Source organism: Tachyglossus aculeatus, chromosome 8 (assembly GCF_015852505.1).
Source record: "Tachyglossus aculeatus isolate mTacAcu1 chromosome 8, mTacAcu1.pri, whole genome shotgun sequence".
Lineage (NCBI taxonomy): Eukaryota > Metazoa > Chordata > Mammalia > Monotremata > Tachyglossidae > Tachyglossus > Tachyglossus aculeatus.
Genome location: NC_052073.1, coordinates 3,663,448 through 3,679,099, shown reverse-complemented (window position 1 = coordinate 3,679,099; position 15,652 = coordinate 3,663,448). Strand labels below are relative to the sequence as shown.

The window sequence follows — 15,652 nt, the reverse complement described above, 5'->3', positions numbered from 1 at the left end:
AAGTGCTTACTATGTGCAAAGCACTGTTCTAAGTGCTGGTCAAGAGGAAGGTCAAGGTCAATCAATCAATTAATCAATCATATTTATTGAGCGCTTACTGTGTGCAGAGCACTGTACTAAGCACTTGGGAAGTACAAGTTGGCAACATGTAGAGACAGTCCCTACCCAACAATGGGCTCACAGTCTAGAAGGGGGAAATAATGATGGCATTTGTTAGGTGCTTACTATGTGCAAAGCACTGTCCCAAGCACTGGGGGGGATACAGGGTGCTCAGGTTGCCCCACGTGGGGTTCACAGTCTCAATCCCCATTTTACAGATGAGGTAACTGAGGCTCAGAGAAGTTAAGTGACTTGCCCAAGGTCACACAGCAGACATGCGGCGGAGCCGGGATTCGAACCCATGACCTCTGACTCCAAAGCCCATGGTCTTTCCATTGAGCCACGCTCAAGAGCAAGATGGCTTTGCCCACCCCAGGGTGGGGCACCTCTGACAAAAACACCACCCCCTCCACAGGACGCCGTGCACTTACCCCGGAGCCGCGTCCACCTGATCGGGTACAGCCTGGGGGCTCACGTGTCCGGCTTCGCGGGCAGCTCCATCCGCGGCCCTGCCAAGATCGGGAGGATCACAGGTGAGCACGGGTGGCCTGCCACCCTCTCTGCCCATCCCCGGGCCCTGTCCTCCCCACTCCTGATTCTCGGGGGCAGCCACAGTCCTGACTGAGCTCCTGCCGGGCACAGTATTGAGCGAGATGCGCCCAAAACCTGCCCTAAAGGAGCTTCCAATCCCTCGGGGAAGAATTCAGGCACTTGTCACCTGCAGGTTCCACCGGCCACCTCGCTCATCTTCCCGCCTCCAGTCCCTACTTCATCATCAGTGGTATTTATTGAGCGTTTACTGTGTGAAGAGCACTGTACCAAGCACTTGGGAGAGTACAAAACAGCAATGAACAGTCACATTCCCTGCCCATAATGGGCTTACAGTCTTCCTTACCCACTCTTTCCCCCACTACACACCTGCTCGCTCCCTTTGAACACCTACTCACTGTGGCTCATTCTCATCTCTACCATCATCATCATCAATCGTATTTATTGAGCGCTTACTGTGTGCAGAGCACTGTACTAAGTGCTTGATCAATGGTATCTATCGAGTGCTTACTGAGTGCAGAGCACTGTCCTAAGCGCTTGGGAGAGTACAATATAACAGAGTTGGTAAATACATTCCCTTCCCCACTGTTGGGGACGGACTGTCTCTATATGTTGCCAACTTGTACTTCCCAAGCGCTTAATACACTGCTCTGCACACAGTAAGCGCTCAATAAATACAATTGATTGATTGATTGATTGATGGATTCCCAAAATGCCCATTCCCAATCCCTTGCTCCCACCCTTCCTCCTTGCCTGGAACGTAGCCTAGTGGAAAAAGCCCACGCCTGGGAGTCAGGAAGACCTGGGTTCTAATCCCAGCTCTGTCACTTGCCTGCTGTGTGACTTTAAGAAAGTCACTTCACTTCTTTTACCTTATCTGTAAATGGGGATAAAGACTGTGAGCACCTTGTGGGACATCATCATCATCATCAATCGTATTTATTGAGTGCTTACTATGTGCAGAGCACTGTACTAAGCGCTTGGGAAGTACAAATTGGCAACATATAGAGACAGTCCCTACCCAACAGTGGGCTCACATGGGCTGTGTCCAACGTGCTTATCTTTTAACTACCCCAGTGCTTAATACAGTGCCTTGCACATAGTAAGTGCTTAACAAATACCATAAAAAACCTCTCCCCCCACTTCAAATCCTCCAGATCGCAGCTTGCAAGAGAGCCGATGTTTTGTCCCCATGTTACAGATGAGGAAACCGAGGCCCAGGGCGGTTAAGTGACTTGCCCGGGGTCGAAGGGTAGGCCAGGGGCCTGCCGACTCCCAACCTTATGTTTCATCTACTAGGCCACGCGGCCTCCATCTGCCCTCCCAGCTCCCACCACGGACTGGCCTCTCGGCCGTTTTCCGGCCGTGTTGGCCAAGAGTGCTGGACCGCTGTGGGAAAATGACCCCTTCTCCCGGTCTCAGCGGGGAAGAGGTGCGGGGCCTCAGGAGGGGTGACGGGCCTTTGGTCAAGGACCCCAGCTTTCCTCCAGCGCAGTCAGCAAGGGCAGGACCGTCCCCGGCCCACAGCCGTCCCTCCCTTCTAGGTCTGGATGCCGCCGGCCCCATGTTTGAAGGCACCTCGCCCGCCGACCGCCTGTCTCCCGACGACGCCACCCTGGTGGATGCCATTCACACCTTCACGATGGAGCACATGGGGCTGAGCGTGGGCATCAACCAGCCGGTGGCCCACTACGACTTCTATCCCAACGGGGGCACCTTCCAGCCCGGCTGCCACTTCCTGCACATGTACCGCTACATCGCCAAGCACGGCATCAACGGTGCCAACCCGACGTTCCCGTGTCCCCCTCCCAGCCCCCTGATGCCCCCCAACCCTGTGATCCATTAACCCCCAAATGCCCCTCAGACCCCTCCCAAGACTGCCTGTACCCAGCTGCCCGCCGGTAACCATAATCTCGGGGAGGTTCAGCCTGAGGAATCCTCCCTGTGTTTTACTTGTCGCTTCTCCCCTGTCCCTGGCCCCTTCTAGAGGGTGGGCAGGGGTCAGCCTGCGTGGTCTGGACACCTTTGACCTCACCAACTGACCCAGGACAGAGACAGGGGCACCACCAGTTGGGAGCGGGGAGTCCCTTATTTTTACTTTTCTTTTTTTGATAGCATTTATTAATAATAATAATAATAATAATGGCATTTGTTAAGGGCTTACTATGTGCAAAGCACTGTTCTAAGCGCTGGGGAGTTTACAAGGGGATTAAGTTGTCCCACGGGGTGCTCACAGTCTTAATCCCCATTTTCCAGATGAGGTCACTGAGGCTCAGAGAAGTTAAGTGACTTGCCCAAGGTCACACAGCAGACAGGTGGCGGAGCCGGGATTCGAACCCCTGATCTCTGACTCCAAAGCCCGGGCTCTTTCCTCTGAGCCACGCTGCTTACTATGTGCAAAGCACTGTTCTAAGCGCTGGGGAGGTTACAAGGTGATCAGGTTGTCCCACGGGGGGCTCACAGTTTTAATCCCCAGTTTTACAGATGAGGTGACTGAGGCACAGAGAAGTTAAGTGACTTGCCCAAAGTCACACAGCTGACAGTTGGCAGAGCCGGGATTTGAACCCATGACCTCTGACTCCAAAGCCCAGGCTCTTTCCACTGAGCCACGCTGCTTCTCTACTTCTTTACTTCAGTCGCTTAACGCCTGCAGTCTTGTTTCCTTCAGGTCCCGTCTAACTTTTTTCAGGGACTCAGCCACTGGGTAATTATAATAATTATGGTATTTGTTAAGTGCTTACTATGTGCCAGGCACTGTACTAAGCGCTGGGGTAGATACAAGGTGATGGGGTTGGATACAGTCCCTGTCCCACATGGGGCTCAAAGTCTTAATCCTCATTTGACAGATGAGGTAACTGAGGCCCAGAGAAGGGAATTGACTTGCCCAAGGTCACACGGCAAATGGAGAAGTCGGAATTTGAACTCAGGTCCTTCTGACCCCCAGGCCTGGGCTCTATCTGCTAGGCCAAGAACCTGGGTTCTTCTTCTTCACACTCTGCCAATTGTTCGCTGTGTGACACTGGGCAGGTCACTTAGCTGTGCCTCAGTTTCCTCGGGTGCAAAATGGGGATGATAATAATAATAATAATTCATTCATTCATTCAATCGTATTTATTGAGCGCTTACTGTATGCAGAGCACTGTGCTAAGCGCTTGGGAAATACAAGTTGGCAACAGAGACGGTCCCTACCCAACAGCGGGCTCACGGTCTAGAAGGGGGAGACAGAGAACAAAACAAAACATATTAACAAAATAAAATAAATAGAATCTGTACAAACAAAATAGAGTAATAAATATTAAGAGCTTACTATGAGCCAAGCACTACGGTGGATACAAGCAAATTAGGTTGGACTCAGGCTGTCATTCATTCAGTCGTATTTATTGAGTGCTTACTGTGTGCAGAGCACTGGACTAAGCGCTTGGGAAGCACAAGTTGGCAACATATAGAGACGGTCCCTACCCAACAGCAGGCTCACAGTCTAGAAGGGGGAGACAGAGAACAAAACAAAACGTATTAACAAAATAAAATAAATAGAATCTGTACAAATAAAATAGAGTAATAAATATTAAGAGCTTACTATGAGCCAAGCACTATGGTGGATACAAGCAAATTAGGTTGGACTCAGGCTGCCATTCATTCAATCGTATTTATTGAGTGCTTACTGTGTGCAGAGCACTGGGCTAAGCTCTTGGGAAGTACAAATTGGCAACAGAGACGGTCCCTACCCAACAGCGGGCTCACAGTCTAGAAGGGGGAGACAGAGAACAAAACAAAACATATTAACAAAATAAAATAAATAGAATCTGTACAAATAAAATAGAGTAATAAATATTAAGAGCTTACTATGAGCCAAGCACTACGGTGGATACAAGCAAATTAGGTTGGACACAGGCTGTCATTCATTCAATCGTATTTATTGAGTGCTTACTGTGTGCAGAGCACTGGACTAAGCGCTTGGGAAGTCCAAGTCGGCAACATATAGAGTGCAAAGCACTGTTCTAAGTGCTGGGATAGGGCCGACTAGGTCAGAGCCGCTCAGGAGCCCGAGGAGAGGCCCCTCCGGCCCCGGAGCCAACGTCCATCTGCCTTCGCTTGCGCATTGCAGGGATCGCTGAGAACGTGAAATGTGCCCACGAGCGGTCGGTCCACCTGTTCATCGACTCACTGCTGCCCAACGCCCTGCAGAGCACGGCCTACAGCTGCAGCAACATCCACACCTTCAAACGCGGCCTCTGTCTCAGCTGCGACAAGGGCCGCTGCAACATCCTGGGCTACCACATCCGCCCGGAGCTTCCCCGGCCCCATCAGAACAACCCCAAGAGGTTCTTCCTGCTCACCAGGGCCCACGCCCCTTTCAAAGGTGGGGAACCCTCCCTGCCCCCCACCATCCGCCTCCCTTCCCTCCCGCCGACCTCTCCGGGAATCACTTCCTGGAGCGAGGTGGGCGGCCGCTCCTGTCGTATTTATCCATTCATTAATAATGATGGCATTCATTAAGCACTTACTATGTGCAAAGCACTGTTCTAAGCGCTGGGGAGGTTACAAGGTGATCAGGTTGTCCCACAGGGGCTCGCAGTCTTCATCCCCATTTTACAGATGAGGGAACTGAGGCCCAGAGAAGTTAAATGACTTGCCCAAAGTCACACAGCTGACAATTGGCGGAGCTGGGGTTTGAACCCATGACCTCTGACTCCAAAGCCGGTGCTCTTCCCACTGAGCCACGCTGCTTCTCTAATTCTTTCGTTCATTAATCTGATCAAATTTACTGAGCGCTTACTGTGTGCAGAGCACTGCACTGAGCGCTCGGGAGAGGATGCTACATATTAGCAGACACATTCCCTGCCCTCAGTGAGCTCACAGCCTTGGGCACTTACTATGTGCAGAGCACTGTACTATAAACACTTCGGAGGAGTACATTATGGCAATGTAAAAGACACGTTCCCTGCTCAGAGTGAGCTTACAGTCTAGAGGGGGAGACAGACAAGGATAGAAATAAATAATAGCAGATATCATCATCATCATCATCAATCGTATTTATTGAGCGCTTACTGTGTGCAGAGCACTGTACTAAGCGCTTGGGAAGTACAAGTCGGCAACATATAGTGACAGTCCCTACCCAACAGTGGGCTCACAGTCTAAAAGATATGGACATCAATGCTGTGGGGTTGGGATGGGGGATGAAGAAAGGGAGCAAGTGAGGGTGACGCAGAAGGGAATGGGAGAAGAGGAGAGGACGGCTTCATCAGGGAGGGCATCTTGGAGGAGATGGGCCTTCAATAAAGCTTTGAACTGGGGGAGAGTCATTGTCTTTTGGGCATGATCTCTGGGCCTCAGTTACCTCATCTGTCCAATGGGGATTAAGACTGTGAGCCCCATGTGGGACAACCTGATTACCTTGTGTGCTCCCCAGTGCTTAGAACAGTGCTTTGCACGTAGTAAGCGCTTAACAAATGCCATCATTATTATTATTGTGAGGAGGGAGGGTATTCCGGGCCAGTGGCGGGACGTGGGCGAGAGGTGGGTGGCGAGATAGATGGGATCAGGGTACAGTGGGTAGGCTGGCATTCGAGGAGTGAAGTATGTGGGCTGGGCTGTAGAAGGAGAGCAGTGAGGTGAGGTAGGAGGGGACGAGGGGATTCAGGGTTTTAAAGCCGATGGTGAGAAATTTGTTCGATGCAGAGGAGGATGGGCAGCCACTGGAGGTTCTTGAGGAGAGGGAAAATGTGCCCTGATCACTCCCTGGCCTGACCCGAGCCTGCTTGGGCTAGGCTGAGCCACTTCCGGCAGGCAGAACTGCTTCAATCAATCAATCAATCAATCATATTTATTGAGCGCTTACCGTGTGCAGAGCACTGTACTAAGCGCTTGGGAAGTACAACTTGGCAACATATAGAAACAGTCCCTACCCAACAGCGGGCTCACAGTCTAGAAGGGGGAGACAGAGAACATAACAAAACATATTAACAAAATAAAATAAACAGAATAGATATGTACAAGTAAAATAAATAAGTAGAGTAATAAATATGTACAAACATATCTACATACATACAGGTGCTGTGGGGAAGGGAAGGAGGTAAGATGGGGGGATGGAGAGGGGGACGAGGGGGAGAGGAAGGAGGGGGCTCAGTCTGGGAAGGCCTCAGTTGTGACCTGGGGTCAAATGGGCCATCCCCCCGGCACCCTGTGCCCCCCGGCAGCGAGGGCCCTTGGGGGCCATTCCGAGCTTGGGTTCCTGGTGCCTTGGGGGGGGGGGGGGATCGTTAGCTTTGCAGGGCCGGAGCAGGGATGGGCCAACTCATCCTATCTGTCCCCTCCCCTGGCTCCCCCAGTCTACCATTACCAGGTGAAGATCCAGTTCATCAATGAAATGGGGAATCGAGTGGAACCCATTTTCGCCCTGACCCTGATAGGGACCAAGGGGGTCGCTCCCGAGCTATCCATCACCCCGTGAGTTTGCACCCATTCCCGCCCCTGCTCACTCCACCCTGTCCCCCCACCCCCCTTCCTCCTCCTCCATCTCTTCCCCACACCTGGTGCCCACCCAGGGCAATCTCGGGGGCAGAATGAGGCCGCGGGCCGGAAAAGCTCCAGGAATCATGGCTGTTCTGTCCCGACGGGACTGCTGTCCCCCTCTGGAGAGTCTGTGGATCCTAGCTAGCCCCCCGGAAAGATGGAGGGGGGACAAGACAGGGATCCTTCTCTCAGTCAGTCAATCAGTCAGTCAGCCAGTCAGTCAATCGTATTTATATCATCATCATCATCAATCGTATTTATTGAGCGCTTACTATGTGCAGAGCACTGTACTAAGCGCTTGGCAAGTACAAATTGGCAACACATAGAGACAGTCCCTACCCAACAGCGGGCTCACAGTCTAAAAGTGGGCTCATAGAGCACTTACCATGTGCAGAGCACTGTACTAAGCACTGGGGAGAGTACAATAGAACAATAGAACAGATCCATTCCCTGCCCACAACGAGCTTACAGTCTAGAGGGGGCGGCACTTGTCGGGAGTCACATGAACCCCCCATTCACTCATTTCATTCATTCAATTGTATTTATTGAGCGCTTACTGCGTGCAGAGCACTGTGCCAAGCGCTTGGGGGAGGACGACAGAACAACAGGACAGACGCATTCCCTGCCCGCACTGACCGTGTGACCCCTGACCCGCGGCCCCCCGGCGGGCCGGGCCCTCTCCCCGCAGGGCGGAGGGGATCAGCGGGAACAAGACGTGCTCCTTCCTGGTCCCGCTGCAGTGGGACGTGGGCGAGCTGACCACTCTGCAGTTGCGGTGGGAAGACCCGGTCCCGTGGGCCGGCATCTGGGACGCAGTGCAGGCACTCGTCTCCTGGGCCCCTGGGTCCCCGCATCCGCTGCTGACCGCCAAGACCATCCGCATCAAGGCTGGGGAGACCCAGCAGAAGTACGTAGTGGGGCCCTGTGGGGTCAGGGGTGGGGTGGGGTGGTGCCACTGTGCCTTGGGCTCACCCTGCCAGCGCCCGCCATGATCTGGGACTCCTGGGGCCAGAAATGCTTGTGTCCATCTGCAGGAAAACCGCTTGGCCCCACAAGGAGAGCCCACGAGGGCCTGGAGAGCAGGGGATGAACATAACATAGGATATGTATATATGTATATATGTTTGTACATATTTATTACTCTATTTATTTATTTATTTATTTTACTTGCACATATCTATTCTATTTATTTTATTTTGTTAGTGTGTTTGGTTTTGTCTCCCCCTTCTAGACGGTGAGCCCACTGTTGGGTAGGGACTGTCTCTATATGTTGCCAATTTGTACTTCCCAAGCGCTTAGTACAGTGCTCTGCACATTGTAAGCGCTCAATAAATACGATTGATGATGATGATGATGATGAAACCCACAGCGGCCCTGGGAGTGGGAGGAACGGGAGGCAGAATCCCAAACTCCAGCTGTCCTGCCTGGACTATCCATCACCACGGGTCAAGGCTGGATTTTCCAATCCTGGCCTCAGTGACCCCTTCGGCCCTGGGGCGGGGCTCAACCAATTAATTAATCCATCAGTAGCATTTATTGAGTGCTTACTGTGTGCAGAGCACTGTAGTAATAATAACAATAACTGTGGTATTTGTTAAGTGCTTATTATGTGCCAGGCACTGTATTCAGCGCTGGGGTGGATACAAGAAGCAGCATGGATAAAGTGGATAGAGCATGGGCTGGGAGTCAGAAGGTCATGGGTTCTAATCCCAGCTCCGCCACTTGTCCGCTGTGTGACCTTGGGCAAGTCACTTCACTTCTTTGGGCCTCAGTTACCTCATCTGTAAAATGGGGATTAAGACCGTGACCCCCACATGGGATAACCTGCTTACAGTGTACCTACCCCAGCACTTAGAACAGTGCTTGGCACATAGTAAGCTCTTAACAAATACCATTATTATTGGTAGTGGTAATAATAATTAATAAAATAGGGATATGGACATAATAATAATAATAATGATAGTATTTATTAAGTGTTTACTATGTGCAAAGCACTGTTCTAAGTGCTGGGGAGGTTACGAGGTGATCAGGTTGTCCCACGGGGGGCTCACAGTCTTAATCCCCATTTTACAGATGAGGTCCCTGAGGCACAGAGAAGTGAAGTGACTTGCCCAAAGTCACACAGCTGACATTTGGCGGAGCTGGGGTCTGAACCCCTGCCCTCTGACTCCAAAGCCCGTGCTCTTTCCACTGAGCCACCCTGTTCCTCTTAAGTGCTGTGGGGCTGAAGGAGGAGCAAATAAAGGGAGCAAATCCAATGCAAGGACGACGGAGAAGGGATTGGGAGAAAAGAGGTCGGCAACTGCAGCTGAGTCTGTGGGAAAGAATCAATCAATTGTATTTATTGAGCGCTTACTGTGTGCAGAGCACTGTACTAAGCGCTTGGGAAGTACAAGTTGGCAACATCTAGAGACAGTCCCTACCCAACAGTGGGCTCACAGTCTAGAAGGGGGAGACAGAGAACAAAGACAAACATATTAACAAAATAAAATAAATAGAATAGATATGTACAAGTAAAATAAATAAATAGAGTAATAAATATGTACAAACATATATACATATATACAGGTGCTGTGGGGAAGGGAAGGAGGCAAGACGGGGGGATGGAGAGGGGGATGAGGGGGAGAGGAAGGAGGGGGCTCAGTCTGGGAAGGCCTCCTGGAGGAGGTGAGCTCTCAGTAGGGCCTTGAAGGGAGGAAGAGAGCTAGCTTTAGGATGCCCAAACTGGGAGCCGGGAGTGAGCATTGAGCCCTCATGCCACACTTGGCACTGAGGGCATTGAGAGCCCAGGGCAGCAAGGCCGGCCCCCACCCTGGCTTCTTAAAGGGCACCGAGAATCAGAGCAGTCCCGTGGCAACCCGTACCCTTCTGTGGACTCTGAAAGAGTCGGATTTTTGGCCCTCGGCCAGCTGCCTCTCCTCACCCACTCTCTAAACGGTGGGCACGGATGTCCTGGCGACCCCCAGCTGGCTGCCCTCCTGCCCTTGCTCCTAGCCAGGGATGCACTGGGGTCAGCTGGCCACTCCCCAAGTCCCACTCCTAGGCCAGTGGGCACTGAGGACATTCTGAGAATTTAGGTGAAGTTGTTCAAGTTCTCATTAAAAGTCATCCTAGAGGCAGCTCTCTCCATTTTCAAAGCCCTCCAAATCCCACCTCCTTCAGGAGGCCTTCCCTGATTAATTAACAAACCCGACAATCACCTTTACCTCTTACAGATTTATATACAATATATGTAGATTATATTTTTATCAGCCGGCCACCCTCCCACCCAAGCCCCTAAAGGCTGTCCCTAAATCCAGCTGTCTGTCCAATCCCCCAGCGATCCCTCATGGAGGAAGCGGGGCACTCTGCACAACATTCATTGGTTTGATTGTATTTATTGAGCGCTTACTGTGTGCAGAGCACTGTACTAAGCGCTTGGGAAGTACAAGTTGGCAGCATATAGAGACGGTCCCCACCCGACAACGGGCTCACAGTCTAGAAGGGGGAGATCCCCCCCCGGCCTCCACCCCATGGCCGAGGAATGCGCAGCCGGGGGCCGAGAAGGGAGGCGGCGAGGGGGCTCAGCTCAACCTGAACAGGCCTTGCTCCGGACTTCGCACTCTTATGAGAAGCAGTGTGGCACAGTGGAAAGAGCCCGGGCTCTGGAGTCAGAGGTCATGGGTTCAAATCTCAGCTCCGCCAATTGTCAGCTGTGTGACTTTGGGCAAGTCACTTCACTTCTCGGTGCCTCAGCTACCTCATCTGTAAAATGGGGATTAAGACTGTGAGCCCCCCGGGGGGACAACCTGATCACCTTGTAACCTCCCCAGTGCTTAGAACAGTGCTTTGCACATAGTAAGCGCTTAATAAATGCTATTATTATTATTATTATTATCCCCATCCTGCTGTAGGCCGGGCAGGCGTCAGGCTGAGGCGGCCTCCTACGGGACCAGCGGCCAACCCCCCTCCACAGCCCGGCCTTGTGGTCTCCCTCTAAGTCGCCCAGAAAGTAGTCTGACTCCTCAGTCCACCCCAAGAGGGGAAGTCACACTGCCTGCCCACTCCCGGAACACCTGCATTGTCATCCTTCCCTGTAGGATGATCTTCTGCCCGCAAAACCCGGATGATCCACAGCTGCGCCCGGCCCAGGAGAAAACCTACATCAGGTGTGAGGCCAGAGCCAAACGCACCAGTCTATGATCGTGACTGAGAGAAAACGAGAGAGAGAGAGAGAGCGAGAGAAAGCGAGACAGAGATCCATCGTGGGGAGCTCCCAGACGCCTCAGCAGTCCCCACTCCAGAAAACAATCCCCCTGCTCCTCTGTGAGCCTGGCAGAGTGTGTGAATTAAAGTCTCGATTCTGTCAATCTGGGTAACTTATTTCAGCCCCGTGGACCGGATACTGGGCCCTGGGCAGAAGTGCTTTAAGGCTGGGAGGGGAGAAGGGCAAAGGGAGCAAGTCAGGGTGACACAAGAGGGAGTGGGAGAAGAAGAAATAATAATAATAATAATGTCATTTGTTAGGCACTAACTATGGGCAAAGCACTGTTCTAAACGCTGGGGCCTACTCTGGGAATAATAATGATAATGACATATATTAAGCGCTTGTTATGTGCAAAGCACTGTTCTAAGCGCTGGGGAGGTTACAAGGTGATCAGGTTGTCCCACGGGGGGGCTCACACTCTTCATCCCCATTTTACAGATGAGGTCACTGAGGCCCAGAGAAGTGGAAAGAGCATGGGCTTCGGAATGAGGGGTCTTGGTTTCAAATCCTGGCCCCACCAACTGCCAGCTGTGTGACTTTGGGCAAGTCACTTCACTTCTCTGTGCCTCAGTTCCCTCATCTGTAAAATGGGGATGAAGAGTGTGAGCCCCCCGTGGGACATCCTGATCACCTTGTAACCTCCCCAGCGCTTAGAACAGTGCTTTGCACGTAGTAAGCATTTAATAAATGCCATTATCATTATTATTAAGTGATTTGCCCAAAGTCACCCAGCTGACAACTGGTGGAGGCAGGGTTTGGACCCATGACCTCTGACTCCAGAGCCCGCGCTCTTTCCACTGAGCCTCGCTGCTTCTCTTGGAGGAGATACGCCTTCAATAAGGCTTTGAAGTGGGGAAGAGCGGTGGTCTGTTGAATTAGAGGAGGGAGGGCGTACCAGGCCATAGGCAGGACGTGGGTTAGGGGTCAGCGGCGAGACAGGCGAGATTGAGATCTCCTCTACACCGCTACACCACGTCTCCTCTCCGCTACACCATGTCTCACTGGATGGAGGTCATGGCTACTTGCCACAGAAACGCGACTCCATAATAGCATAGCAACATCTCAGTAACAGGGGTTGGATTTCCAGATACCGCCCTGCCCTTCCCACGACACGCGCCCCTCTTTGCCAGCCCTCCTGCATATTCACCCCTATATTCGCCCGATATACGAACCCTGCGTATTCGTCCTCTAAAGATGATGCAGAAGAGCCCAGATCATTTTCACGCTCACGGCCCGGCGAAGCGCCAGCAAATGACCGTGAAAGAGAGACCCGAGCGGAAGAAAGAGCCAGACGAGAGCGGGCGGGAGGTAAAATTTCCACCCCATTAGGATGCTTTGGGAAAGAAATGCCTCTGTAGTAGGGCTTGGGGGGGTGGTCTTCCCCCACTGCAGGAGTTCAGCGAATTGAGATCTTGGTCCCTCCAAACAGAACACCATGGCCAGAAGCCCGACCCCCAGAACGAGGTCAGAATGAGCCAAAGAAATGCAGCGGCAGTTGAACAGGCCTTTGCAGCCACGCGACGCACCAAACCAGAAAGGCAAGTAGAGCTGACTTTTCCCAAGCCAAGGAGGGCCCCAAGTCTGAAGCCGAGAGTGAGGAAAAATGACCAAAGCTGCTTTCATCATCATCATCAATCGCATTTATTGAGCGCTTACTGTGTGCAGAGCACTGTACTAAGCGCTTGGGAAGTACAAGTTGGCAACATATAGAGACAGTCCCTACCCAACAGTGGGCTCACAGTCTAAAAGAGCTTTGAGCTGGAAATACAGTGCAACGGGCCCGGCCAAGTGATGGTCTGAAGGCGCCGGTTGCCCTAGGGTGGATTTTAGAAAAGCTGCCAGAGCAGAGCTCCTGGAGCTCAAGGTTTCCAACAGGATCAGAAACGTGTGGCCCAGAGCGGTGGGCAAACCAAAAATAAGAAAATTCCATTTTTGGAGCCTCACTCAGAGCCCTCATGTCTTGCTAACTAGCTGGCAGAGACCCCTGGGGATGTCCCAGAGGGAGGATCCATTCATTCATTCAGTCATATTTATTCATTCATTCAATCGCATTTATTGAGCGCTTACTGTGTGCAGAGCACTGTACTAAGCGCTTGGGAAGTACAAATTGGCAACATCTAGAGATGGTCCCTACCCAACAGTGGGCTTACAGTCTAGAAGGGGGAGACAGAGAACAAAACAAAACATATTAACAAAATAAATAGAATAAATATGTACAAATAAAATAGAGTAATAAATGTGCACAAACATATATACATATATACAGGTGCTGTGGGGAAAGGAAGGGGGTAAGGTGGGGGGATGGGGAGGGGGAGAGGAAGGAGGGGGCTCAGTCTGGGAAGGCCTCCCGGAGGAGGTGAGCTCTCAGAATTCATTCATTCTATCGTATTTACTGAGTGCTTACTGTGTGCAGAGCACTGTCCCAAACACTTGGGGAAATTACAGTACAACAATAAACAGACCCAATTCCTGCCCACAATGAACTTACAGTCTAAAGCGGGGGAGACAGACATTAATATAAATCAATAAATGAGAGGTATATACATAAGTACTGTGGGATGGGGGAAGAATGAAGGGAGCAGGTCAGGGAGACGCAGACGGGAGTGGGAGAAGAGGAAAGCGGGGCTTAGTCAGGGAAGGCCTCTCGGAGGAGATGGGCCTTCGATAAGGCTTTAAAGGAAGAGAGAGTGGTTGTCTGGCGGCTTTGAGGAGGGAGGGCATTCCAGGCCAGAAGTAGGATATGGGCCAGGGTTTAGTGGTGAGATCATCATCATCATCAATCGTATTTATTGAGCGCTTACTGTGTGCAGAGCACTGTACTAAGCGTTTGGGAAGTACAAATTGGCAACATATAGAGACAGTCCCTACCCAACAGTGGGCTCACACTCTAAAAATGAGATGGAGGCCCAGTGAGAAGGGTTGTATTAGAGGAGTGAAGTGTGCCGGTTGGGCTGTAATAGGAGAGAAGCAGTGTGGCTCAGTGAAAAGAGCCCGGGCTTTGGAGTCAGAGGTCATGGGTTCAAATCCCGGCTCCCCCTCTTGTCAACTGTGTGACTTTGGGCAAGTCACTTCACTTCTCTGGGCCTCAATTACCTCATCCGTAAAATGGGGATTAAGACTGTGAGCCCCCCGTGGGACATCCTGATCACCTTGTAACCTCCCCAGTGCTTAGAATAGTGCTTTGCACATAGCAAGCGCTTAATAAATGCCATTATTATTATGTATTTATTTAGGAGAGTACTCCTCATTGTTGGCTTTAAAGCATTCCACCTCCTTGCCCACTCCTACCTCATCGTGTTTCTCTCCTACCTCATTCAGCCCTAATACAGGATGAGGGTCTCCAAGCCAAAAAGCAATATCATCATCATCATCAATCGTATTTATTGAGTGCTTACTATGTGCAGAGCACTGTACTAAGCGCTTGGGAAGTACAATATCACCTAGGCACAGGCCTAGGAGTCAGAAGGACCCGGGTTCTAATTCCAGCTCTGCCTCATGTCTGTTGGGGGACCTTGGGCAAGTCACTTAACTTTTCTCGGGCCTCAGTTATCTCATCTGTAAAATGAAGATTAAGACTGTGAGACCCATGTGGGACAGGGTTTGTGTGCAACCTGATTAGCTTGTATCTAACCCAGCACTTAGTACAGTGCCTGGCACATAGTAAGAGCTTAGCAAATACCGCAAAATTATCCTCCAGAAAAAAACTCAAATCATTCTAGTAGTCACATGCATTTAAAATAATTTGCTCTATGGTTTGGGGCGGAACAAATCTATTTTACTATATGTATTTTACTGTATCTATATGTATATCTGTTTGTACATATTTATTACTCTATTTATTTTACTTGTACATATCTATTCTATTTATTTTATTTTGTTAGTATGTTTGGTTTTGTTCTCTGTCTCCCCCTTTTAGACTGTGAGCCCACTGTTGGGTAGGGACTGTCTCTATATGTTGCCAACTTGTACTTCCCAAGTGCTTAGTACAGTGCTCTGCACACAGTAAGCGCTCAATGAATACGATTGATGATGATGATGATTTTACTAGCTTATCTTATTTTTTATGGTATTTGTAAAGCATTTAGTATGTTCCAGGCACTTGGGTAGATACAAGCTAATCAGGTTGGGCATAGTCCCTGTCATTCATTCAGTCATTCAATCATATTTATTGAGTGCTTACTGTGTGCAGAGCACTGTACTAAGCACTTGGGAAGTACAAGTCGGCAATGTATAGAGACGGTCCCT

General features: G+C 50.9%; 1 protein-coding gene across 1 annotated transcript in view; it reads left to right on the top strand.

The window, feature by feature from the left end:
* LIPC (lipase C, hepatic type) overlaps positions 1-11,510 on the top strand; it is a 37,506-nt gene extending 25,996 nt beyond the window's left edge. The window contains exons 4-9 of the mRNA XM_038750435.1: positions 515-632; positions 2,193-2,426; positions 4,754-5,008; positions 6,978-7,095; positions 7,850-8,068; positions 11,241-11,510. Coding sequence (XP_038606363.1) covers positions 515-632; positions 2,193-2,426; positions 4,754-5,008; positions 6,978-7,095; positions 7,850-8,068; positions 11,241-11,343 — 1,047 coding nt within the window. The 3' untranslated portion in view covers positions 11,344-11,510. The remainder of the gene's footprint in view (positions 1-514; positions 633-2,192; positions 2,427-4,753; positions 5,009-6,977; positions 7,096-7,849; positions 8,069-11,240) is intronic.
* The last annotated feature ends 4,142 nt before the right edge of the window (positions 11,511-15,652 follow it).